At 34.9% G+C, this 27530-nt stretch overlaps 2 protein-coding genes across 5 annotated transcripts in view; both read left to right on the forward strand.

The window, feature by feature from the left end:
- Positions 1 to 733: 733 nt before the first annotated feature.
- On the forward strand, positions 734 to 27076 carry tkv (serine/threonine receptor kinase thickveins). Of its 4 annotated transcripts, none has more exons than XR_013881317.1 (19): positions 734 to 834; positions 1287 to 1320; positions 1478 to 1543; positions 1779 to 1905; positions 2454 to 2553; positions 2834 to 2973; positions 3591 to 3643; positions 4509 to 4606; positions 5684 to 5758; positions 5973 to 6080; positions 6554 to 6655; positions 19891 to 19956; positions 20566 to 20663; positions 20921 to 21110; positions 21588 to 21665; positions 22123 to 22200; positions 23239 to 23375; positions 23916 to 25268; positions 25419 to 27076. XR_013881317.1 is itself a non-coding variant. In XM_080167365.1 (18 exons), exons 1-18 carry the CDS (start codon positions 799 to 801, stop codon positions 24004 to 24006), a joined length of 1677 nt encoding a protein of 558 aa, XP_080023491.1. In that variant the 5' UTR covers positions 734 to 798; the 3' UTR covers positions 24007 to 27076. The 4 variants fall into 4 exon arrangements, 2 of the variants coding, with proteins under 2 accessions (XP_080023491.1, XP_080023492.1); XR_013881318.1 differs by having other exon boundaries at positions 23916 to 24462; positions 24591 to 27076; XM_080167365.1 differs by having other exon boundaries at positions 23916 to 27076.
- LOC145324757 (diaminopimelate decarboxylase-like) overlaps positions 6708 to 27530 on the forward strand; it is a 58277-nt gene continuing 37454 nt past the window's right edge. The window contains exon 1 of the mRNA XM_080167367.1: positions 6708 to 6730. The gene's annotated coding sequence lies outside the window, so the exon portion shown is untranslated. The remainder of the gene's footprint in view (positions 6731 to 27530) is intronic.

Raw genomic sequence — 27530 nt, forward strand, 5'->3', positions numbered from 1 at the left:
CGTCTTAGATTAATATTTTTTTCAAAATGCGTAGACAGGAAGAAAAAAAGTATTCTTTTATAATTTTGAATACTTTATTAGTTTTGAAAATACCAATTATTTGCCCCTAGCTTTATAAGAGGGTCAAGAAAATAGCCTAAAACCACTCGAAGACATTTATGAACTTGCCCTGAAAGTATATTAACAATGAACCATTAATTTCCGAGATATTCTGCTTCATACAAAATATCTAACTACTTTCTATTATAGATAGATAATCAGAATTTATTTATAAGCGTTTACCTTTATTAAAAATCCATTTTAGCCATTTTAAAACTAAATGATTTGTTTTTGGGGAAATTATCAAAATATACTTTTGGTCACCCTGAGAAAATTTTAAAAAAATATATCTTCATTTGTTGAAAATTTATAAAAAGAAAAATATAAAGATTCACCACAAAAAATAATTTCTTAAATAATTTCTAAAATAAGTTTTGGGGAAATATAAAATTCTCAGTTTTGGTCACCCTGTGATCAGGTGCAAATCCCCAAAATTCCCCAAGCTCATTGTTTTTGTGTACACTCCACACTTGTTAACTCTTTACTTTACAAAGAATAAACAAACAAAATAATCAATTTTTATGACTTTTTGATAAGAAGTTTATAAAACTGTGCTTAATTTATAATTATATTGAATAGTCCTATCATTTTTAAACAATGATGAAGTTTTATTAGTATAAATATTAATATTAATTTTTTCAGATAAAATGATCGAATAGATGAAAAAATTTATTTATACCTAATATTTTTTTATTTAAAATGTGGAGTATAACTTTAATACTTTTATATTGCTTTAGGAGAGTTTTCTATTTTATATTAAATCTATGAGCGATTGAAAAATAGCTTAAAACAATCCCACGATCGACCTTAATCTAAAAAATATAGCTTAAACCACCTGAAAGACCTGGCTATATATAAGAAGCTTCTTAATAAAATAATGAACCCAATTGGTATATTTCCGAGATCTTTAGTTTCAGAAAGAAAATCCCTGCTAGATTCTTTATATCGAGGATATTTTAAGCTCCTATTTTTATTACTATTGGATACGCCCCTAGAGGCCTCTAGGGAACTTGAGGAGGGGATAGTTGATTCCCAAAACCTATTTTTTAATTGAGATTTTTTAAATAGATTTTTTTGGGGAAAGGGATTTTTTTTTTGTTAAGGAAAACCAGATCCTTCGGTACAAACAAACATCCTTTTACATTAATATAATGATTTTTAAAAATTGAAAACTTTGAATTCAACACAGACTTGGAAGTTGTCTTGAATGTTTTTGTTTTGGTCACTGCCCTAATGACCAATTAAATGGAACGTGTACTGTACAAGAGAATGCTCACTGCTTTGCTGGTAAGATGGATAGATACATAGAAAAATAGATAGATACATTGACCCACGCCAAAATTTGTATCGATGGAAACACAGAAAGATAGATCGATAGGTCACTGTCCTAATGACCAGCTGAATGGAACGTGTACTGTACAAGAGAATGCTCACTGCTTTGCTGGTAAGTTAGATAGATAGTTATATAGAAAGATAGATAGAAAGGTCATTGTTCTAATGATCAACTAAATGGAAAGTGTACAGTAAAAAAGAATGCTCACTGCTCTTGTGGTAAGATTTATATTGGTTTCTAGATATTTACAGTTAGATAAATAGTAGATAGGTATTAAATGACCAGATTATCTTATCCTTAGAAGCAGAGGAAAAACTGGATTTTCTATGATTCCCATTTTGTTCAGCTGTGGAGGAGGTGTTAGACCCCGAGACAAATACTCTGGTACCAGAACGTACCTATGGATGTTTACCTCCAGATGAAACTGGACTTCTGCAGTGCAAGGGCCATTTGGTCCCGCACTTTTACCCTAGGTAAGTTTTTTTATAATCTAGGCTGTAGTCCACAAATAGGAATATTAAACAAATAATTTTACTATTCTTTGTTTGTCATTATGGGTCTTTAGCTATTTATTTTATTTTCTCTTTAGTTTCAAGGCAAGATACGGATCAGTTTCATTAAAGTATAAGTCCAATGAGTATTGAATATAAAAGGGTATTAACAGCTGGGAGAGAGCGACAATGGGCTGTTTATTGCACTAATCCCCAAAGTTTTAATATAACGTTTCCTTGTTGGTTTAACAACTTAGGGTACCTTTATTGAATTTTGATTGGTTGGTTTAATAAGTTGAGAGCCCAAACGTTTCAACCATTAATTGTAATCTGCAGAAGGGTTAATTTTGTATATTATCATTGTCAACAAACATCAATCTATCGGCTATTTTCTTATCCCTTTAGAACCCTGATTATCTGTAGTTTCAATACAAACTTGGTTTTTCTCAACAGACCAGTTAAAATATTTAAGATCCAATGAGTATTGAATATAAAGGGTATTGAAGAAAAATTTAAGTTATTATATTTAGGTCTATAAAATGTTGTTCCGACTATGACCAATGTAACAAGGACCTGTCACCTACATATTCTCCAAGCAGCGGAGCTGGCGGTAATGGAAATTCAAATAAAAGGAAAGAAAACTCTTATTGAAGATGAATTTGAGAATTAATACGAAATAATTTACAAATTACAAATAATAACATTAGTATCATTATTCAGACTTAACAAAATATAAAATTAATATATTTTAAGATAGGTAGTAGGTATCCTTTTATATAAAGTAGTAAGGCTTTATTGTCCGAAGCTTAAGATTTTGACAACTACTAAACTAATAGAAGACAGAGTGCTAAAATTCTTAGGGTGCACCCGTTAATTTATTACAATGGAATAAGTGTTTTTCTTAAATAACAGTGATGGTTTTGACCCTCTGAACCCGTCCGTGTACCATGTAGCCCTGTCGGTCAGCCTGGCCATTTGTCTCGTCATTTTCATCATTCTACTCACATTCGCCTACCTCAGATATAAACAAAGGGAACAGAGAATTCAAAGGTTAGTTTTCCTTTTTAAGTAATGATGCTACTCTATAGTTATCTTTGTCGGTCCGTCAGTCCGTAACGCTATGGGGGAAATGTGATTTTCTCGGATGCTGTTTGTCAGTCATGCTTCAAAAGATGTATACCTAGTTTTTTTTTTAGGTTTCGTAATTTTCTTGTGTATTTTGCATGATATTCTCTCTCTTTTTGTCATTATTTTGGCAACTGAACATCTGCTCTATATCTCACTTTGTTGTCCAATCGATGATTTTTGTGCTTTGCTACTTATGGATGTTGTCAATTGTCATCCATGTTTCATTTATTATATGCTACCCACTAAAAAAATAAATCAATAATTTCCAAGGAATTAAGGGGCACACCATCTAAACGCAACACCCTAACCAAATGATGATGATTGAACCCATAATAAAGTTCATTATTTCAGCTTTATGTAAATTTAGATTTTTTACTTCCCCCTTAAGGGGGTCAAGTATTGGTGTTGTTATGAGTAATGAAATGATTTACAATAGCCTGCTAATTTTTTGGGACTAAGTACCTGTACCTAATTCTCATAAATCTATATTCCATGCAATATCTTACATTAGATCTGTGATAATCCTGACTCTCTTTTAGATACATAGCAGAAGCCGGAGCCAACTCAACAAACGATGATTTCTGTTTACCAGGTAAATATTAATATTAAGAAGACATAAATTGTCTAGTGTTGCAAAATAACCCATTAAAACTAAAGATGTTAAGTACTTCGGTGATGGGAAGGCTTAGTCCATTTAAAGACGCAAGTACGGGGATATTTTGCAAAGTTAAAACTTTCAGAAAATTTGTTGTATGTTAGAAGTTAGAAACATACGTGATCTAAACACATAGATTGGATCCTCCACTTCAGGCTTTGATGTTGCGTACCTAGTAAATTATTATGATTATACGCACTATAGCAGTGTTTATTATACATTTTTAATATATCCTTGTATTATATGATTAACTAAATAATGTACCTATAGGTATTTTTTTCATAAACATATAGGTATTTTTATTAACACTTCAACTTTTTGAAATAATGGTTACACATCTATAATACAAAGTAGAACGATGTCTGTGTGTCTGTTTGTTTGTAGCGAAGGATCTCGCTAACCGCTAAACCGATCGGGTTCTCCTTTACAGGGTAGCTTCTCATAGGTCCCGGGAAGGTTTATAACTAATTGCTTGGGGGGTGGGACACCCCCAACCCCCCAAAAAATGAAAAATACCCCCCCCCCAAAAAAAAAAAAAATTTCTTTTTAAAACTAAAATTAAAATAATGGGGTCGACAACCCCCCCCCCCCCCCCCCATGAAAAAAAATTCCTCCCCCCCTTAAAGAAATTTTTTTTTTAAGATTTATTTTTAAAAATCTAAATTACGAAAAATTGGTTTGATCAAACCTCTAGAGGCAAAGCCCCTAGAGGCTAGGGGCGAAGCTACTAGTTTAAAATAAAATGTTACCCAATCAATCTGTAGTAAATTAATACATTTATCCTAATGATGATTAATTTTAGGAACTTCGACCCTATCTGAATTACTAGAGCAAAGCTCCGGATCTGGTTCTGGGCTACCTTTGCTGGTTCAGAGAACTATTGCCAAACAAATTCACATGGTATGTCCTTTTCTCTTATTAAGTTAGAAGTGCATTGATTCGTTTTCAGGCTATTGTTTGTTTAAAAACCCAGGATCATGGAAATAAAAACAAGGATGACAACATCCATAAAAGCGAAGCACTGAAACGGTAGGACAAACGGACATTAACACTTGTATAGTGTCTAAACTGAATTATCAGAATATAAAAGTATAAGAGTCGAAGCAAAATTGTAAGTAAATTTGTTGAAAAACTTCTTGATACAGGATAATGTTTATTGAGTTTATGGACATACTTGAATTTTTAGGATTTGATTATAGAGTTGCTTCGCTTAAAATATTGTTCTTTGTTGTCCCAGGAATCAATATACCAAAAATCAGATCAAACGGATAATTAGATCACACAAAAATTTGCTGTTAAAAAATTAGAAAAATCAACATGTTTAAAATGGACGTACGGACATTCTGGTAATGATTATAGAGTTGCTACGCTTTCTAAATCGTACCTAACTACTACAGGAATCATCATGCAAAGTTTGAAATCGATAGGACAATTCTAACATGCCTAAATTAACGAATAAAAGCTATCTATCTCGGACGGACGGACGGACCGACCCTAATTATAGAAAAGCTTCGCTTTTAAAAACGAAGTAGCTGGTTTCGTCGTATTTTCACAGTAGCGTTTCTCCTATTATTAGCCCCTGCGGGGGTTTCTAACCCAGCGGGGCAATTTTTCTGACACTGCGTGGGTAAATCATTAAGATACACACAACCTAACTTGAATTAAGCTATCAAAATCTACCGTGAAAATACGACGAAACCCGCTGCTTCCTTTTCTTTCAATGATCCAAAACTTTCTAAAACAAAATCAATGAATTTTATTAATAATATAGCGAGAACATTCTTTAATTATGGAGGATTGAATAATAATAATATTTTCCTTTCTCCTATTTTTATGTGGGAGGGTGGGGGGTCAATCCCCCACTCCGCCTCTAAAAATTGTGCAATGATCTGTCTGTTGAAGAGATCTACTTGACATAAGTTGAAGAGTCTAAATCCCAATCTATTTTGCTTATATTTTACCACCAATCTTGTTTAGGTATCCAGTGTTGGTAAAGGGAGATATGGCGAGGTTTGGTTGGCTAGATGGAGAGGCGAAAGAGTCGCCGTTAAGGTAAGGTTTGATATTAAATTGGCAACTTCATCATTTGATTTGAGTGTCTATACGTTATCTTCTTTCATATTTTATATATTGGGGTGTCGTTATTTTAGCCCGCTGTTTTTATTAGAGAACGTGTTTTGTACCTACTTTTTTTATTTCTCTCTAAAGATCGTTTGTACATTTGACCATTACTTTTTAAAAAGATTTAGCAAAATTTATTGTTCAGGTGTTTTTCACAACAGAGGAAGCAAGTTGGTTTAGAGAATCGGAAATATATCAAACGGTTCTCATGAGACATGATAATATTCTTGGCTTTATTGCAGCTGATATTAAGGTAGATAGATAAATAGGATAGATAAAAGATGGATAGAAAGATATATAGAGAGACATGATAATATTCTGGGCTTTATTACAGCTGATATTAAGGTAGATAGAAAGATAGATAGATAGGATTGTTACATAATAAGTTAGATTATTCGTTTAGAGAGTCTCAAATACATTATTCTCCAAAATATTGTTTAGTTTTTTTTTAAATCTTAATTGGTACTTACTAGGTAGGTAACTAATATTGTCCAAACTTTTCAACTAATAGTTTCAATCCATATAAGGGGTACCTAATTTGATTACTTAACAGGGATATTATTATATATCAATTTATCGTTCATTGTCTTATTCCCTAAAACCCTGTAGATAATAAATTTATCAAATTGTTTTTATAAGACATGATATTGATTATTGTCTTAGCTTTAGATACCTATAAAAGTACCTAGGTACCTAGATACTTTTTTCAAATATGTATAACTTTAGGGCACAGGAGGTTGGACCCAGATGTTGTTGATAACAGATTATTATGAGCTTGGGTCACTCTATGATTTCTTACAAGCTAATGTTGTTGATCACGAGGCTGCGGTAAGTTATTTTTATTTTTATGTCACATACGGATAAACGACCGGGCTAGTGTTGCTTGATTCACTTCTACAAGAGGTTTTTCATATAAAAATGTCTTCCCCGGCGGCTGCCGGAAAAAATGTCGAGAATTGATTGAGATTTGGAGAAACAGTTGGAAGTTGTGAAGTTTGCTTGTTGAAGTGTATAAAGCAAAACTAGCTGTGTCGAGTGACTATACCAAAAAGATACTAAGAATAAATACCAAAAAAAGATACCAAAAAGATACCAAAGAGACACCAAAAAGATACCAAAAAGATACCAAAAAGATACCAAACAGTTACCAAAAAGATACCAAGGAAAGATACCAAAAAAATACAAAAAAAATACCAAAAAAAATGAAGAACTTGCCTAAATAGGAGCAGAGTGACCATTTATGACAGGTGTCCCAACTATTATAAAGATAACAATAATGCACACATCTCTTCTGAAACATAAACAGACTTGATGTAATTTACAACCACTAAGGTAAGCTAAAACCCCAGAATGTAAACTCTGGAATGGATAAACATAATAAATAAAATAACACAAAATGATTAACACAAATATATTAACTTGATGTATTAAAACTATAATAACTTGGTGTAATTAAATCACTGGTTCGAGTCCCCTCAATTCTTCATGGCCTCTCACTCCTTCCACAGCTTGGTGTAGTTCAACTAGTTGCTTAGCAGCTTGGTGTATGTCTTAACCTAAATATGTATCCCATTAATTCACACTAAACTTGACATTAGTATGAATTTCTTTCTCCTTTCTGTTTTGTTGTCCCTTTACTTGTGATCCTTGCCATATGATTCAAAATCCTCATCCTTGGCAAAGCGTCTGGTGACTTTCAATCTTTGTTGCTTCTTTCTTTCACTAGAGTACAGATTTCTTAGGAATTCATATTCCCTAGTTACTCTGGCTAAGTTGTCCTTGGTGTTTTTGTTCTCATTCTCCATTTTCTGCAACACCTCATTGCACTCACGCTGCTTGATGTCTACTAGGCTACGCCAATGCTTAGATGTTGTCTTTTCTCTAGCCAACTTTGCCTCTAGATTCTCGTTCTGCCTCTGATAGGCTTTCATCTTCTCTTCAATGACTTCTTGCTTTCTTGTCAGCTCCTCTATTCTTTCCATCAAATCTTCACTCTCATTATTATCTCTTTCTCTCTTGTTGTTTGTAGCACCAGATTCTTCCTCCACAACCTCTACTTGACGAGTAGGCTCCTCATTGGAATTATCATGCTGCTCCTCAACAATAACCCTGGCCTGTGCTGGAACTTCCTCCAAGAACACAATTTCATCATCATCATCCTCTTGCTGATCCATGATCCCATCTTCAACCTGATCTTCACTTTCATCCTCTTTCTCAGCAACGGCATCAACTTCCTCAACACTTACATCACCAATCAACCAGGTTGGAATCTCGTCACCCTTCCTCATTGTCTTGATGTAGGCCTCGAGAATTCCCATTCTTTCCCAGTAGCGCCACAGACTGCCATGCTTCTTATACACCTCCCAGTCCTGCCATCCCTCTGGCCTTTGGTTGGAGCACTCCAGTATCCTTTCACCTTCAGGTAGAGGTCTTGTGATGATCAATTTTCTAGCTAGACACTGTTTCATGAACAAATCATCACAGTAGCCAGGCGTGACTGCCAATGACATTGGCTGTTGCAGCCTTGCCTCACGACTAGCCGGCCTATTGTTGTATGTGGTAAATGCCCTGTCAAAAACAGTCATTAACATTCTGACATGGTTTACCTGGCCTTCATAGGAAAGATGCGATCCAACATTGGTCCCCAGCTGTCTCTCCAACCACTGAGTGAACCTGATCCTTCTGGTCATGTCCAACTCGGAATTCGGCATCATCACCGCCTTGTGGCCATTTACACGTGGCATGTCAAGCTGCTCGTTAGCAAGCTGTACCTCCCTATTGAAGAGAGCCACCGCATCCCACACTTTTTCGTGTGCCGGCACAAAAAACGCCGTCGAGAACACCAGCTTGTTGGTATCCTGGTCATAGGCGGCCTTGCTGATATCTAAGATGGCACGTTTCAACTTGTCAATTGACGCTCCGCCTACGAATTTTTGCAGGCTTGTAACTATTATGTGCTTAGGCACTTGGACATCCTTCACTGCATCAGTTATGATTTTTACCATGGAATTTAGATCCCTGTCGGCCAACGAGATCCAAGTTATGCCAGTTCTTTCTTGATCTAGCACTCCCTCTAGCAAGCTGAAGCTGCTGAAAACTACGTTTCTCGTAGGATTGTTGAATCTAGCCATGTTTCAACAATATCACTTATTCTTGAAGAAAACAAAATTTAATCTGAAAATAAAATTAATTTTCTTTAGTTATATGAAAGAAAACTGTTTGGTGTGCGTCAATGCTGTAGAAAAAATTTATAAAAACTGCTTGGTGTGCGTCAATGCTTTAAAAAAAATCTTTACAATGATTCATTCGTAAAATTATTTTGTATAAACTGCTTGGTATGTGTCCTTTTCTTGAAAATGAATTGAATCGTAAAAAAAAACTGCTTGGTGTTTTCCAAAAAAAATAAACTAGATTTCTTATGATAAGCAAACTACTTGGTGTGTTTTGAAAAAAATATTTTCTTGAAAAAAAAATTATTTTTGTTCCAAACTATGAAAAACTTTGATAAAAATTCATTAAAACATTGGGATAAAATGCGATTGATAAAATTATGTTCGTTCGTCTTTTAAAATACTGTTTATCACTAAAAAAAATATTAAACATACTAATATGAGAATAATGTATTCACTTTTAAAATAATTTCACTTTAAATTGCGTCTCTCTGGCTTCACATCGGAAACAATATGTCTGCTACAATGTTTACATTTTCATAATTTCCGCCGGTGGGTTTCTACTCCATGAAAGTGTTGCCAAATCATCGCGCTGTTATTACGCCGACAAACATTTTCTTGATGTATCCATGGCGTATACTTCAAGTGATCATGAACATGAAATCGGAATTTGTATACTGTATTGCGTTTTTGATTTTTGTTGGTTTTTATCTGTTTTTGGTATTTTTGCTTGGTTTTTGGTTGTTTTTGTTTGATTTTTACTCGTTTTTGTGTTGTTTTTGGGCTTTTTATTATTTATGTGTTTTTCTTTGTACAAAAAAAAAAATTTTACAACTTGTTGTGTTTTCTGTTCTGATTTTTAGCTGTTTACTACAGCCAAGTTTGCTCTTCCTAGATTGCCTGATTGCAATACATCCAGTAATGCCAACTTGTTGACACCACGTTTGGTGAGTAGATCGGCTAACATTAGGGTGCCATCTACCCATTTAACTTCTTGTACTCTCCCTTCTTTAATCATCTCCTTGATAATGGCAATATCTCCTCTTAGGATCCTCTCTCCTACTTCTGATTCTGAGTAGATTGAGGTCCTTGCTGACATGTTGTCTGTGATAGCTATCACCTGTAGGTCAAGCTTCCCATCAAAAAGTTCCTTTATCAAAAGCTTGGATCCTAACGCTGCATCCAGCCCATTGTTCAATGCTTGTGTTTCTGCACCTAGGGTACTATGTACCTTGCGCTTCAACTTTCCGCTTTTCCATTCCAATGGTGCACATTTTCCATTCTTGATGTTTACAAGAAACACAATGAATCCCCCACAGCTATCCGTGTTATTGTTCAAATTTCGATATGCCGCGTCTGTGTAAACCACAATCTTGCAATCTTGCAGGTTACCTAAATTAGATACCATAATTGATACCTGTGTCTTCTTGAGCCTGCTTGCCACGTTCTTTGCTCTAATCAGATCGTCCACTTTGCCTCCCTTGAACTTTGTGGAGAGATCTATCATCTCAAAACATAACTCAGGCCTTGTTGCTCTTGCTGCCCAATTCACAATTCCTGTCAACTGCCTCAACAGTGTCAACTCGTCTTGATTCATGTCGCGTTTTCTATCTTTGAGCTGTTGAAGGTCTATTACTGGAATAGTCACATTCTTGATGTATTTTTCTTGGTCAATTCTGATTCCATCATTACACTGTTTCATGTGAAAACCTGTGTAAATGAAATCCTTTGTCTCAGATTTGCCTACCTTGAAGCAGGACAAAACTTGTGGCATGATGTATTTGTTGAAATACTGGTTACCCGCGTGAAGGAAATCATCTACATGCAGGGCAATGATTCCTATGAGTATACCATCTTTGATCAGATAGAAAAGTCCCGAATCGTAGTGACTGGTTTTGAAACCTAGCTCTTTCAGTTTCTTAAGCACCCTTAGGTACCACTTTCGACTGGCATCTTTCAAGCCGTATAGGCACTTTTCCAGTAACCAAAGCTTTTTGACCAATTGCGCCTCTTTAGGTGGTTTTACATAGACCTTTCTATCCATCTTGTCGCCTTGTAGAAAAGCACTTGTAATATCCGTTGTTTGTATATCCCAACCTTCTGTCGCAGCTATAGCTAGTAATATCTTAATAGAGTGTTTCTGAACTGTAGGACTATCTGTTGGAAATTCTCCTTCTTCCTGGAATCCCCTGGCTGTTAACCTTGCTCTTATTTCCGTGCCTTTTTCTGTCAGTACCCAGGTAGTGGTGATTCTCTCTTGTCCTTCGTCCTCAACTATTTCATAAGTGTTGAAAGCTTGTAGTTTGTTCAGCTCCTCTATTTTTGCTACCAATGCTTCCAGTGAATCTCTTTTGTCTTGTGGTAACATTACTGCCAAGGTTTCTTCTGTCAACAATAGCAATGATATCGTTTCTTCTTCTTTCTCTATCCATATTCTTCGTTTGTCTATATCCTTTATCTCTAATGTTTTACCACAATCTAGTTTGATAGTGAATAAAGCTTCCTCGTTGTCTGATTCATCTGCATTGTCTTCTTTTTCGTATCTAATGTCTCTGTTTGCTACTTCATCATGAAAGACCTGACCGTTATCCAGCTGAAAATTAAACCATCCACTATGTTTACCTGTCACTTTACCTCCATGTCCAAGAATAGTTCCTTTTTCCCACTTTCCGTCTTCGAAAATTTCTATTCTGTCGTTCCTTTTCAGCACCTTAGCTGCATTTCTTAGAGTGACGTCATCATTTAGTTCAGGTGATAGTTTTTGATTTGTTTTCTTACGCTTTTGACCTTGCTGTTTGGTGTTGTTCTGGTTTGGCAATGGATTTTCATTGCTTTCTCTTGTGCTTTCTCCTGGTTCTGCTGTCACGGTCTGTTCCTGTTCCATAGGTATTATCTCGTCTTCTTGGACAACCTCACTTGGAATATTTTCGTTGTTGTCTTGGTCCTTCTCATCCATTCTTAGTTCTGTCATATCAGGTATGTCATTGATAGTTTCTCACTCTTTTTGTCTTCTTGTTTTGATGCTTAGAGAGCTATCTTCTGAAGATTGTATTTTATCTGTTTGGTGTTGATCTGTTGCTTCTTGCTCCACAATCTTTGCTGCCAATCCTTCTCCTGCCTTTATCAGTCTATTTGCGCTTACTCTGTAATACACAGATCCAATCCTGATAAAAATGATTTTATTATCTTGGAAGATTACCTTTGCTGGACCTCTCCATATATCCTCTCCTTCTTTCTTGAAGTATACGATATCACCTTTCTCATAGATTGTATCGCAGCTTCTAATTTTTGCTCTCAAAGCTCTTTTTATCCTTTCACATCTCTCTGCTTTGGTGTATTCTACTCTTGTTTTGTGGATAGCTTCTAGTGTATCCATAAGAGATTTACTTTTCTCTGGTTCTTCCCATGCTGGTGGAGGATCTTCTAGTATATTTGGCAGCTTTATCTGCCTTCCGAACACTAATTGATGTGGTGAGAAACCTCTAACACTAGATAAAGAGTTCACAGCTGTTATAGCCCAAGCTAAAGCTACTTCTAAGCTCATGTTTGGAAAATCCCTTTTTGTTGTGCGTACTATGATGTCGGAAGTTTCGTGATTTTTCTCTACTACTCCTCCTTGCCAGGGACTATTAGCTGCCGTGGTAAGCAGCTGTACATTCAACAAACTGCCTACTTCTCTCATTTCGTCATTAGAAAATTCTCCTCCATTATCAGTCAGAATTTTATCCATAAGTCCGAATACTGGCAACCATTTCAATGTGATGGCTTTTACAACTTCTTCCGGTTCCTTGCTTTTGATGACCGAGGCCATCTGATATCTGGTAAAATGATCAATCATATATAAAATATATATTCCCTTGTTTTTGTCCCAAATTTTTAAGTCAAGACATAGGATCTGATTGAAATCATTCGAAAGGGGAGGAGCAACTGCCGGACGGTCAGGCGTACGCTTCCTCATTATGCACCCTTCACAGCTGTCCATTATATCATCTATCATGGCAGAGAATTTCTCATGCCATTGACCAGCTTCTTTCAAGATCGTCACAAACTGTTTCTTTGGGCGATGCTCAAATTGTTTATGGATCTTTAGCAATGCTTTAATTTGCTCTCTTTCATTGTTGTTTTCGAGTTCAGCTATACAGACCTCATTCATTTCTTCCTTGTTGTTGAGCAAATCCACTACATAATGACCTGCACTTGTTGTATGTAATATTAATGGTTTACCATTTATAGTTCCTCTGTCATTCTTCATGTCTAGTGCTATTCCAAGCGTCTTCATAGCATTCTTAGATAGCAAAAGTGGAATATCGGACGAAATTATATCAATTTCAAGCTTGTTGTCTTCTCCTCCGATTCTAGCCGGTATGATGTATCTAGCATTTGCATCGAGTTTGCCTTGATTTCCAAAAAGAAATTTTCTATCAGTTTCTAGCGGTCCCACTACTTTGTTTCTCATTTCTTTTGGTAAAGACTTCAGGTACACTTTAATCCACTTTTCTCCAGCAACACTTGCTGAGCAGCAGGTATCCAACGCTGCCATATTCAGAGCTTCGGCTGCACAAAGAACTGAACAAAAAACTCCCTGTTCATCCTCTTGTTCAGACTGTTCAGATTCTGATGTTTCAGCTATCAGTACTTTTTCTGATTCTTGTGTTTGTGGATTAGTCATGTAAACCATTTGATACTTCCTATTCTCTTTAACTTGTTTCACATCTGGGCATTCTTTTACCAAATGCGTTTCTGCTTTACATCCCAGACATTTCATAGGTTTGCCATCCGGTCCCGGAGGGTTCAGTGGTTTAGACCTAAATGTTTTCTTGTTGTAGTCTTTGTTATTCGACGTCGAATTATTCTGTTTCTTGGTGTTGTTTCGATTTTGGTATCGGTTATTCTTGTTTTGGTATGATGATTTTCCGTTTGGCGGCTTCCATCCTTTTGCCGCATAAATTCATAGCTATTTAAATCCGCCGTTATCATTAGTTCTAGAGCAAATAACATATCTAGCCTTGTATCTCCTTCTTCCGGGAGAATTTTTAATTGACGCGCTTTTGTTAACATTTGGTCAAATTCGATTATATAGTCGCTAATTGTCTGGTTTTTCTTGCGTTGTAGGTATTTTAGTTTGCTGTGTGTGTTGTATATCTCTTCTTCTTGATCTACCCAAAAACGCGATTTTAAAAAGGTGATTACCTTATCCACCACTTTTTCATTTGCTACTAGATCATCAGTTTCCACGGCCTTCAGTATGTCCTCTCTCAGGGAATCACCATATCTGGCCGATTTTACTGGAATTTCACTTACCAAATGAAATCCTTGTTCAGCTTTGGGCACGGATGTCGTCTTACTCCACATCTCTACACATCTTACCCATGTACTGAAATCCTTGAAATCTTCAAGGTAAGGGATAGGTATCCCCCTCCCATACCCTTGCCGTTTCTCCTTTTTCTCTGACTCTGACATTTTTAATTCTGAGGTTAGCTTATTATTTCCCTCTGTTTTGGTGTGTGTCTCCCCCTTACACCCCTTTAAATTGATAGGGTCAGTGCCCTCTTTTCCACTACTATTGACGGTGTCACCCCCGTCCTCCTTGGTGTTTTTCTCTGTAACACCCGGTATTGTCGCCACTTTTGATAGTTGTCACCCACGCAGGGGTGCGTCACCCACACAGGGGTACTGTTTGATGTGTGTCACCCTCACAGGGGTATATCACCCTCACGGGGGTGTATCTTTATTAAAACCTTTTTAATACGTACCGAGAGACCGTTCTCGAGATCTAAAACCGAAATTCACTTCAAGAGAGATAAGATGAATTATGTTATCAATTTAAAACTTTAGAACAATGCCGTAGATCGTTGCGTGGCCAATGCTACCATTGAAGAACTTGCCTAAATAGGAGCAGAGTGACCATTTATGACAGGTGTCCCAACTATTATAAAGATAACAATAATGCACACATCTCTTCTGAAACATAAACAGACTTGATGTAATTTACAACCACTAAGGTAAGCTAAAACCCCAGAATGTAAACTCTGGAATGGATAAACATAATAAATAAAATAACACAAAATGATTAACACAAATATATTAACTTGATGTATTAAAACTATAATAACTTGGTGTAATTAAATCACTGGTTCGAGTCCCCTCAATTCTTCATGGCCTCTCACTCCTTCCACAGCTTGGTGTAGTTCAACTAGTTGCTTAGCAGCTTGGTGTATGTCTTAACCTAAATATGTATCCCATTAATTCACACTAAACTTGACAAAAAATACCAAAAAAAACCAAAAAAATACCAAAAAAAGATAGATACCAAAAAAAGATACCAAAAAAAGATACCAAAAAAAGACACCAAAAAATATACCAAAAAAATACTAAAGAAAAGATACCAAAAAAAAAGAAATAAGATACCAAAAAAATTGCTGTCAAGATGAGTACAGGACTTAATGCCAAAAGCCCACCCTGCTTAGTCTGCACAAATAAAATCACCAAAACGCAAGCATGTGTCATGTGCCATGTATGCCAAAGATGGACCCATACTGAATGTTCCAAAATTGCACCAGAGCTTTACAAATATCTTGTCAAGGAAAATAGACAAGGTTTCTCCATTAATTGGTGTTGTGAAGCATGTAGTGTGGCTAGTGAACTCCTATCAAATAAGGTAGCTGCCATGTTCAAGGATATCCAAGATATAAAAAATGATATTAGCCAGCTTCAAAAAGACAAAGATGATACAAATACTAGAGTAAGCAAACTAGAAACACGCTGTAACGAGAATGATATCAAACAAGAACAGTTAAAATCTAATGTTGAAAAAAATGTCTTTCAAGAATTAAGAGACAGAGAGGAGAAGAAAAATAATTTGATAATTCATGGTATCCCTGAAGTTACTGATGATTCCTGGCCAGGGTTAAAAAAGAAAGAACTTGATATTCTTTGGACTGGACTGGTGGCTGACACCCTAGAAGTTACGATAAACCCTGATAAAGATATCAAGTTTATTAGACGCCTTGGGGAAAAAAAAGTTGACAGCATAAGACCATTGCAAGTTGGATTTCACAACACAAATACCAAATATGAAATTATGAAAAACTGCAGATCTCTTGCTGACAATGAATTCTGGGATGGGGTCTACCTTGTACCTGACCTTACCCACCAGCAAAGGAAAGAGGAGGACAACCTCATTCTTGAAATGCATAAGCGTAACTCTGAGCTAACTGAAGAACAGGCTTTAAACTCCGAATGGAAGGTGGTAGGACCCAAAGGCCAAAAAAGACTGATTTGGGCGAAAAAATCCACAGATCAAACAGAAAGGTGGGGAAGGAGAAACATGGACCAGGAGGGGAGGAGGATCCAAGAGACAGAGGACTCCAGAAAGTATAACAACAGACAAACGAACACGACCATCAATGACAGAGGAGGAGGAGAACAGAGAATAAATAGTGATGGGGGTAGGCAACAAAAAGGGAAGGGAAACAAAGAGTCTGCCCCCTGTAAACTCAACATAATATACACCAATGCAAGGAGTATAATAAGTAAACTTTCTGCACTTGAGTTACTTACACATGAACAAAAACCTGATTATATTATACTTCTAACCGAAACCTGGTGCAATGAAAACATAGTGAATAGTGTATTAAATATCAAAAACTATGAAATAATACCAGAACTAAGGAAAGATCGTAGTGATACAAGAGAAGGAATTGGAGGTGGATTATTAGTGTACATAAAAAAAGGACACACAGTTTTATCCCATGACTGCACAATTGACTTTAACCAATATCTACATCTTAGTGTGAAAACAAATAATGAAACCACCAACATTTTTCTTGTATATAAATCCCCAAACTGTAGTAACTATAATAATGATAAACTAACAGAATTACTCTCATCTATGCCAGATAATTCAATTGTTATTGGTGACTTCAACTACCCAAAAATCAACTGGAGTGAAAATATTGCTGCCGACACTGCAAGCCAGAAATTTCTGGACACTTGTAACGAGAACAATTTAACCAATTTGTGACCTTCCCAACACATGTAAAAAACAATGTTCTTGACTTGGTTCTTTCTAATAATGATTCTATACTTGAAGTAAGTGATTTAGGCCCTCTTTGTAATAGTGATCATACCTGTATTAAAATTGTTACAGACCATTCTATTTTACCAGAAAACACACAACAAGAAATCCTAGATTGGGGAAAAGCTGACTACCAAAAAATTAATGAAGATTTAGAGAAAATTGATAAATATGTCCCAAACAAAACCATTAAAACCAACAAACCAAGATGGGTGACCAAAGAAATTATAACACTTGGCAGAAAAAAAGATCGGGCATACAAGAAATGGAAAAGAACCAAAAATCCTAGTGACAAAGAACGCTTTACCCAACTTTCCAAAGAATGTAAAAAAAAGATTAAAAGTGCTAAAAAAAAGCTTGAAGTAAAAATATCAAAAAGTAGTGGAAACAGTGGTCAAAGAAAATTCAATAGTTATGTGAAAAATAAAATGTCCTGTAAACCAAGTGTTGGCCCTCTTGTCCAAGATGATAAGATTATCACAGATAATGCTGAAATGGCCCAAACACTAAATGATCATTTTTGTAGTTCCTTTAATGATGACAATGACAATGGACCAAACATACCAAAACGAAACATGAATAGTGAATTATCTCATATAAATGTTAGATTACAAGATGTTATATCAAAAATTGATGAACTTAAAACTGGCAAGGCCCCAGGTCCTGACAAGATATCTGCAGAATTCTTAAAGAAAACTAAGAATCATATCGCCCGACCATTGCAAAAACTTTTTCAGGCTTCAATAAGTACAGGCAAAGTTCCACAACAATGGAAAGATGCAAAAGTAGCTGCTGTATTTAAAAAAGGATCACGAGGGAAGCCAGGCAATTATAGACAGATATCTCTCACCAGCCAGGTATGCAAACTTAATGAATCTATTATTCGTGACCACATGATAGATCACCTTATAATTAACAACCTAATCAAAACCTCTCAACATGGATTTATGCCAAAGAGATCCTGTCAAACAAATCTATTGGAATTTTTAGACAAAATTTTTGAAATGATTGATGAAGGAAACTCTGTTGATATTGTGTATCTGGACTTTAGTCGCGCCTTTGACAAAGTTCCACACAACAAGCTAATACAGAAACTGGAAGCACATGGAATAACTGGATCTGTACAAGAATGGATAAAATCTTGGCTTAAAGACATAACTCAGTGGGTTGAAATACAAGGAGCAAAGTCAAGGCCAGGTAAGGTCAGGTCAGGTGTCCCACAAGGTAGTATACTTGGGCCAGTTCTCTTTGTAATATATATCAATGACCTTGATGATGATATCATAATTGACATATTAAGAAAGTTTGCTGATGATACCAAGCAAGCAAACAAGATAAGAAACCAAGCAGATGCAGACTCATTCCAAGTTTCATTAAATAAGCTTCTTGATTGGAGCAAAACTTGGGGAATGTTATTTAATATTGACAAATGCAAAATTCTCCATTGTGGCAGGAATAACCCAAAAAATGAATATTACATGGATAATATTAAACTTGGAACGGTTGATTCTGAACGAGATATTGGAATAAGAATAACTTCCAACCTTAAGCCATCAAGCCACTGTAATGAAATTGTCAACAAAGCTAAAGCTGTTTTAAACCAAATATCAAGGTCATTTCACTACAGAGATAAACATGTTTTTATAAGGCTGTACAAACAATATGTGAGACCACATCTGGAGTTTTCTTCATCTGTCTGGAACCCCTGGAACCTTACAGACATTAAAAACATCGAAGCTGTCCAAATCAAAGCAGTTAAAATGGTCTCTGGTCTGAAATCACAAGATTACCATGAACGTTTAAAAGAGCTTGATTTATGGACTCTTGAAAAAAGGAGAAATTTTGCTGATCTTGTCCAGTGCTACAAAATTCTTCATAACATTGGAAATGTTAAATGTGGACTTAAAACTGTAAATGTTTCTCAAAACAGAGTCACAACAAGACAAACCTCTGATATTCTTAACCTAAAGAAAGGAAGGGCTAATTCTGACATCAGACTAAACTTCTTTTCCTTCAGAATTGTCGACCCATGGAATAGTTTACCAAGTGATATCTAACATGCCACATCAGTGGCCAGCTTTAGATCAAAATTGAAAAAACATATGAATTAGCAAAAGATAACAAAATTATCAGTACCAACATCTTCAACTCGCTACACCAGTAGAAAATGAAGATTAACAAGCCAAGTATCAAGTAAGTAAGTAACAGAGGGGGTAGAGGTTGTGACACTTTTTGAAATCAAAAACTAGAAGTCAAAGGAACTCAACTAAAAAAAGAGTTACAGCACTGAAATTTGGTATGGCAGTTGCTTTAAAGAGGTACAATGTGAAACTGTGAAGAAACGGCGCGGCGGCGGAACTACCACTATCGCCGAATTTTTTTGGCGGGAAACGGCAAAAGCGTCGGTTTCACCAACTTTTCTTCAGAGTTCCACATTGTACCTCTTTAAAGCGACTGTCCTTCCAAATTTCAGTGCTCTAACTTTTTTTTTAGTTGAATTCCTGTAGTTTTGGTTTCAAAAAGTGTCACAACCGCCCGTCCGTTCTCTCCCTTTTAGAGCTTATAGAGTATCTTTGTTGTTAAAGTTAAGAAACTACCTAAATGGCTTTTTTATATTTATTAATCTTTAATTTCTGAAAGAATTGACAATGAGGATTTGTAAAAGGATTCATTAATTCATGGTTACAAAATAAAAGTTTTCGTTGGGTGTTTTTACATCTGTTATGATGTTTTTTAAAAACTTTAGCAACAAACTTTATAGATTATTGACATGCCTCTTTTTTAAAAGACACATTAACATAATTTTACGTATTTAGGTTAAGTTTGCAGTGACAATAATTCAAGGAATCTCACATTTACATACAGAAATTTTTGGTACAAAGGTGAGTTAGATTTTTATTTCATTTTTGTAATTTCAATTTCAAGTCGTTCTCTTGGGTTTGTAAGTCCACAGTAGCAGGCTGTCTGTGTATCTGTCAATGTCTGTAACCTAACAATCAAGTTTAAAAACTTGTGACGTCACTTAAAGTAAAATGAACACAATTATCGTATTACTATGCATTAAGTAATATGATGTCTATATGTCTCTTTCTGCAGGCGTGAAATTTTTATTTGCAAATGAGTAGGTACTTAGATTTCCTGTTGTTCTTATCAATACACAAAAGGACTATTATCTAGTTGTTAGAGTGAAACACTAGAGATGGAAAGGGTTAAATAACTGTATCTTCCCATCACACTGTCCTTGTGCCCAATTTCAATTGGGTTATATAAAATCAACCAAAGGTGTGGTGTGTAATGTGTATTAACACAGCCAAGTAGCATGAAATAATTTGGTAGCAGACGAATAAGGTCATTGAAAGAGGAAGGGAGGTAGTTATCTGTATATACAATATACATCTATTCTATGCTATAGATCTGTTATCTAGTTTTTAAATTCCATTAGAAATGATCTTATTAATTCTTGTTTTAATAATCTATTTTTGTATTTGTAGGGTAAACCCGCTATAGCCCATCGAGATATTAAGAGCAAGAATATCCTAGTTAAGAAGGATGGCAGCTGTGTAATTGCTGACTTTGGATTGGCGGTCAGGTACCATAAATTTGTTTTAAGGGATGTATATTCTGTATTGGAGCCCCTGCTAAAGGAGAGGGAGAGGGGGGAATAAAAATATTTGGAAGTGGGGAAAATGAAGCAATAAAGATTACTGAAAAACCTTTTTTTTTTCTTTTTTTACCCTCCATGGGGAAAAAATTTTGAAAGATATGTGGGAGGTGAAACAATAAGGAGGTAGGTATTTAGGTATTCTATCATACGATAAAATCTATTCTTTAATTCATATTTTTCAGATACAACAGTGAAAACAACGAAGTAGACATAGCCCCAAACACCCGTGTGGGTACCCGTAGATACATGGCTCCAGAAGTTCTGGACGAATCTATAGTGACAACATCATTTGAGAGCTATAAAGCCGCCGACATGTACGCGTATGGTCTTGTTCTCTGGGAGATTGCTAGGCGGACAATAACCACTGATGATGTGAGTATGCACTGTAGCGCAGCTACCAAGGATCTAAAGGGATAAGACAATGGCCAATAAATTGATGTACATCCCCAATGATGATACACAAAATTATCCCTTCTGTAGATTAAAATTAGTGGTTGAAATGTTTGAACACTCAACCTAATGCACCTATCAATCAAAAGTCACCAAAGTTGCCAAAGTTGTAAGCCAACCCGTAAGAAAACGTTATTATAAATAATCTTTTGGACTAGTGTAATAAACAGCCCATTGCCCCCCCCCCCTCTCTCTCTCTCTGCGCATTTACACTGAAATTAATCTTGTTTTTCTAATTGAAGCATTTAATTTAGCTATCAATGAAGTCTTTAAATCAACCTCAAGAGAGGAAAAATTGCATGGATTTATTTTAGCAAAATTTGGTTAAGCAACTTCAAATCCATATTGTAGCGTTTTTGCAGTCTTCGTTTGATATTTAGTTGATATTATTGTTACTAGGTGGCGCAATGTGAAGATTACCAGTTACCCTATTATGACATGGTTCCCCCTGATCCCTCGTTTGACCAAATGCATCAGGTGACTTATTATTATATTCATTAACTAGCGGCTACGCTCCTAGAGGCCTCTAGGGGCACTTGAGGAGGGGGGAGTTGAATTCGATAACCCAATTTATCTTTTAAGATTTAAAAAGAATAAGTAACAATCTTTTTTTTGGGGGGGGGGGAGTCGACCAACCTCTCCCAATTTTTAATTTTAGTTTTAGAAAAATTAAATTTTTTTGTTGTTGGAAGGGTAGGTAATTTTTTCTAGGGGTGATTTATGTTGGGATGCTGGTGGTTTACTCCCGCAAAATAGTTATAAACCTTCCCAGGACCTATGAGAAGCTACATTGTAAAGGATAACCGTATCGGTTAAGAGATAAGCGATATCCTTCGCTACAGACAAAAAAAGCTTACTACTTTATATAATAGAACATTAGGATACGTATTTGTTATCAATTTGTGCTCGACTTGATCATTTTATTTATTTTTAGATTGTTTGCCTTCAACAGTTAAGACCAGGCATTCCCAACAGATGGCATAATAGTGAAACTTTACATACTCTTTGCAAGGTAAATAATTCGTATACATATATACTCTTTGTATTATATTTGAACAGATGGCATGATAGTGAAACTTTACATACTCTTTGCAAGGTAAATAATGTGTATTGTATACTGTATCTTCTTTGTATTATTTTATATTAGATGGCATAATAGTAAAACTTTACATATGCAAGGTACGATATAATTACACTCTTTATATTATATTTTAACAGATGGCATAATAGTGAAACTTTACATACTCTTTGCAAGGTAATTAATGTATGTACTCTTTGCAAGTTCATATACCTAATGATAAAACTTTTTGTATTATGTTACCCTATTCGGGCGGGATACTCCTACGATTTCAAGTTATCATCTATAGAATCCAAGGGTATGAACCCCTTGTAATGGATACAATACTAGTCTCTAACGCCCTCTTTTGGATATTAGGTGTTAAGTAACATCCAATAGATAAACCAACCCTTTGATTGTGCAACCTTTGGTTGGAAGTCCCAACTGTTCAATGCGCCTGTTTACGGGACAATGCATTTCCCCTACTCTTACAATTAGTTCAGACATAGCAGCAGTAAGTTCAATATTTGATGTCTCAAGTTCGACGATGTGTGAATTAGACTTGAACAGCAAGCAGGCACTCTTAAAACAAGTTTTGTTAGCCCTGGGGAATGAAGGCCCAGGCTAACAAAACTGGTATCAATCTTATGATTTTGCATTTCAATATTTGTGTAAAATTATCTAATGCGATGCTATACCTAGCTGATTTTTTAATATGGTCGAAAACCGGTTCTAATTCTGTGGATATTTATCGGTTTCGAAGCCATATTGGAATAGTTATTTATCGAATCGTATTATTAAAAGCTTTCCGCGAATATAAAAAATGTACAATTAAAAGATTTAAACCAGTTTTGTTAGCCCCGAGATGCATATGGCACGGACTAACAAAATTGGTTTTAATATTATAATTGTACATTTTTATATTCGTTGAAAACTGGATATAATACGATTTGATAAATGTTATGATAATCATTAAATACATGATTATTTCAGTTAATGACTGAGTGTTGGCATGGGAACCCAAGCGCCAGGCTCACAGCTCTCAGAGTAAAGAAGACAATGTGTCGGCTGGATGCTGATTTAAGCGGTCACACCGTTACTTCGGCGGTGGCAGCCGTAGCCGCTCTCAAAGGAAAATATTCTTTCTTTATTTTTAAGAAGCGAAGCTTCTCTATGAATAAATATGTGTTGGTACATGTATCTGTAATACATTTGAATATTGATATGAATAAAAAATAATATGGCCAGATTTTCCTTCACCTTGTTCTAATTGGTCCAATTTAATGAGAAGGGATCTAGATCCACCATATTTATTATTAGACTATATAAACATTATAATAAGGTAAAAGGATCTCTCTGTGTCTGTCTGTCTGTACCTAATGATCTCGCTAACCACTGAACCGCTATGGTTCTCCTTCAGTGTAGCTTCTTACAAATCCTGGAAGGTTTACACTGTAAACTTTACAGCTACCTGAGGGGAGTGTACCACCAACCCCAAGAGAAATCGTCAAAAATCAAACTAAAATATAAATAGCCGCCTAGCAGATTTTTTTGTGTTTAGCTGATTTTAACTTAGATTGAAAAGAAACCATTTTACGTGCCCCTAGAGGCCGCTAGTATATTATATAGTCAACAAAACAACATAAGAGAAAGAATATCTTAATAATCTTAGGAGTTTATCCAGTCAGTACTAGTCACACGTCTGACCATGAATCGTTACAGCCAATGCTCATGTATAAAAAGGGAACAACCCTCAGTTAACAACAGTTTTATAAACAAACAGTTTTCAGACATTGTTCAAATGTGAGAAAAAAAATCTTCAAGTTAAAAATTGAAAATGTACCAAGAGTTTTGTAAAAAAAAAACACACACAAATATATCAACAGTTTCATACAGAATATGCACCCCTGCTTGAATGTAAGTCATAGATTCTGCGCTATTTATGACAAAATTTACTTTTAATTTTTTATCTAAAAAAATTTATGAAAAGTTGATCAAACAATCATTATAATGTGCCTTTGCAAAGATGGAACGAAATTTTAATATTGATTAAAAGAATCTAAAAGCTACAATGCTTTGTAGTAATTTAAAATCTCAAAAACAGGCAGCTTAATTTAAAAATATAATGTAAATAAATGTACATATTTAAAGAAACAAATAAAGCAACGAAGTGGCCTTTTTTGTATACAGAATACAATATTAGTTATTTATCGCATCGTATTATTGACAGCCTTTTGCCCCTTGGGGCTAACAAAATTGGTAAGTATTGACTTTATGATTTTTATTTAAATATTTGAAGAAAAATGTCTGTAATACGATTCTATACATTTTTATACATTTTTCAGTATGACTGAGAACCGGTTAATTTAATCCAGCGGATATTAGTCGGTTTCGAAGTAATACTGAAAAAATATTTATTGTTACCGTAATTTAATGCTTTGAAGCTTAATAATTTACAATTGATGATTCTGAGCTAGATTTTAAAATGTGTAGCCGTAGTCGTAGCCGTAGCCGCTGCCAGTGCTGCCAGTAAAACATTGATTTTTAAATGTTTGAAGTTTTTACGTATTGTTATTACCTATTATTTTTTCTTCATATTTTTACTGAAAATTTAAAAAGTGGTTGTGATTTAAAGATCGCTATTAGGTTAGTGGCTGTACCTCTGGCAGCGGCAACGGCAACGGCTACACATTTAAAGATCCAGAGGTGGATTCTTAAAAAAAATTTGCCCCACTAATCGCTTAAGTGGGGCAAAATTGTTTTCGTGAAAAATCCTCCAAAATCACATAAAAATTCTACAAAAATTAAATAAAATCTTATGTCAACAACCCTTCTATGATTTTGTTTAAATTTTGTAGATTTTTAATGTGATTTTTGTGGATTTTTTACGAAAACAATTTTGCTCCACTAAGCGCGATTAAGCGGGCAAATTTTTTTTAAGATTCTCAGCTCTGTTGTGTTACCCTAAATGCTTCAAAATTAAAGTTTGCACCTAGTGCAGTTGACTGTGAAATATTCCTGAGGTGAATTCTTTAAAACTTTTGCCCCACTAAAATCAGTTTGTCCCACTAAAATCAGTGAGGCAAACTAAAAATTTAGAGGGGATAATTTTGCCCCACTAAAATTTTAGTGGGGCAAACTGATTTTAGTGGGGCAACAAAAGTTTTTTTAAGAATTCACCTCTGGTATTGATTATCTCCAAAAAATGCTTCAAACTTTATAGGCTGCTAATGGCCAGACGCCGCGACGAAAATTATAGATTATGTTAGCAAATAATTTTGAATAGTCAATACTCAATAATGCTTTTTGGAGTATACATAAATGCGCAAAAAAATCTTAAATTGCGCGTTTTTATTCAGTCAAGCTTTCCCTGTGCACCATTTGATCTTGGCTATTCTAGATTATTCATAGGTCTTCTTATGTCGCATAACACGGTGTGCTGCCATAACATGAAAGTTGAGCCATTTGGTAGCTAGTCGTCTTCAAAGTTAATTTATTTTTGTAGATAATTGATACTATGAACATATTACCGTAAACTGCCTTAGATCCTAAACTTCTACATGAAATACTCGAATGTTCTGTACCTTAACACAAAGGATTAGTGTACCATTAAACATTTTAAAAAAAAGTTTTATAAGAGCCTTTTTGAGTATCTTCTTTAGTTTTAATTAAAATCCTTTATTTATAAGTTTTATAATTTTTATTGAAGGGATGATTCATCTAGAGAACTATTTTGCCTACAACTTCCTTTTAATTGAAAGAAATTATAAATAATAATAGGTATTGCATGCAGTATTGTTGAGACAAAAAAGTTTTTACATGAATTGTCCCTCCCTTTAAATTATTTTCAAATTCTCTTAGTTTGGTACATGTAGAACATTAAAAAATCTAATCAAAAATAAACTTGCCATTTTAAAATAATCCGTCCAAAAAAATTTAAATTTCGTGCTTTTTTGCTTTAGTAAATTTATAATTAATGTATAATTATATAATAGTTATATAAAAAAGGTATTGCGCTTTTAAAAATGATATTTTTTAAATATTTATTATATTTTTAAAAATTCTCTAATTTTAATTTAAGAATCTAAAAATTTTGAATTAGGTCGAAAAAATGAGGGAAACGATTTTGCCAGGGAGGGAGGGGACATTGGACTGTAAATTATACTGGAACCCAAAGTTTTAGAACACAACCTCTCATTTGTTGGTTAAATTGTTGTACTTGTCATTTAATCTTTATTGGGCTGTTAAAACGGAAATTAATAAAATCATTCTAGCAATAATTTTAATATACAAAATGGGTAGTTATGCTTACCGTTATTGGGGGTATGAATCAATTTATCGTCCATTTTCCTTTGAGATACCTGGGTTTTTAAGGTGCTCTATAGGATGCCAGTTTCCAAACGACTGGCCTTCAATTTTACAGCCAGCGTTTAAACTCTAAATAAACCAAAACCAAATAATGCCAGGAATCTAAGGGGATAAGACAATGGCCGATAAATTCATGTACATCCCCAATGATGATTGACATAATAACTTTTCTGTAGATTGAAGTTATTGGTTGAAACGTTTGAACACTCAACTTGTTGTTTTAACCAATCAAAATTCACCTGTGTCTCCAAAGTTGTTAAGCCAACGAATAAGAAAACGTTATTATAAAACTTTGGGGACTAGTGTAAGTAATTAACAGCCCATTGTCCCCTCCCTCTCTATCAAATAATGCCCATCCCTCGTATTTTTGACCCAAGAAAATATTTGTTATTGACTGATATGCTATTGAACGGCCTATCTGAAATTGTTACTTTGAATAAAATTAATAAATTTTGTGCCATAATCTGAATTTATTTTATTCAATGTTTTCATCTTACACAAGGTTGACAACATCCATAATTAGCAAAGCATAAAAATATAGGTAGATTTATAAATATGTCAAGAAAAATAAGATTTCTTGTAAAGAAATCAAATTTTCTAAAGTATTACAGGATGGCAGACAGACATTGTGTATCATAGAGTAGTAAACAATCAGAGGAATCTGTTTTCTCGTATTCATTCGAATCCGGTGGATAGGAACCGGTTCTCATGAATACGAAAAAAACTATGTCTAGCATCGTATTATATCCAGTTTTCTACGAATATAGAAATGTACAATCATAAGATTAAAATTAGTTTTTTTAGCCGGTGCCTTCGGCACCACGGGGCTAAAAAAACTAGTTTTAATCTTATAATTGTACATTCTATATCCGCGGACAGCCGTTTATAATACGATACGAGAATAACTATTAAATATC

The sequence above is a fragment of the Acartia tonsa genome, chromosome 7 (assembly GCF_053477335.1).
Source record: "Acartia tonsa isolate MP-2025a chromosome 7, ASM5347733v1, whole genome shotgun sequence".
In the NCBI taxonomy this organism is placed as follows: domain Eukaryota; kingdom Metazoa; phylum Arthropoda; class Copepoda; order Calanoida; family Acartiidae; genus Acartia; species Acartia tonsa.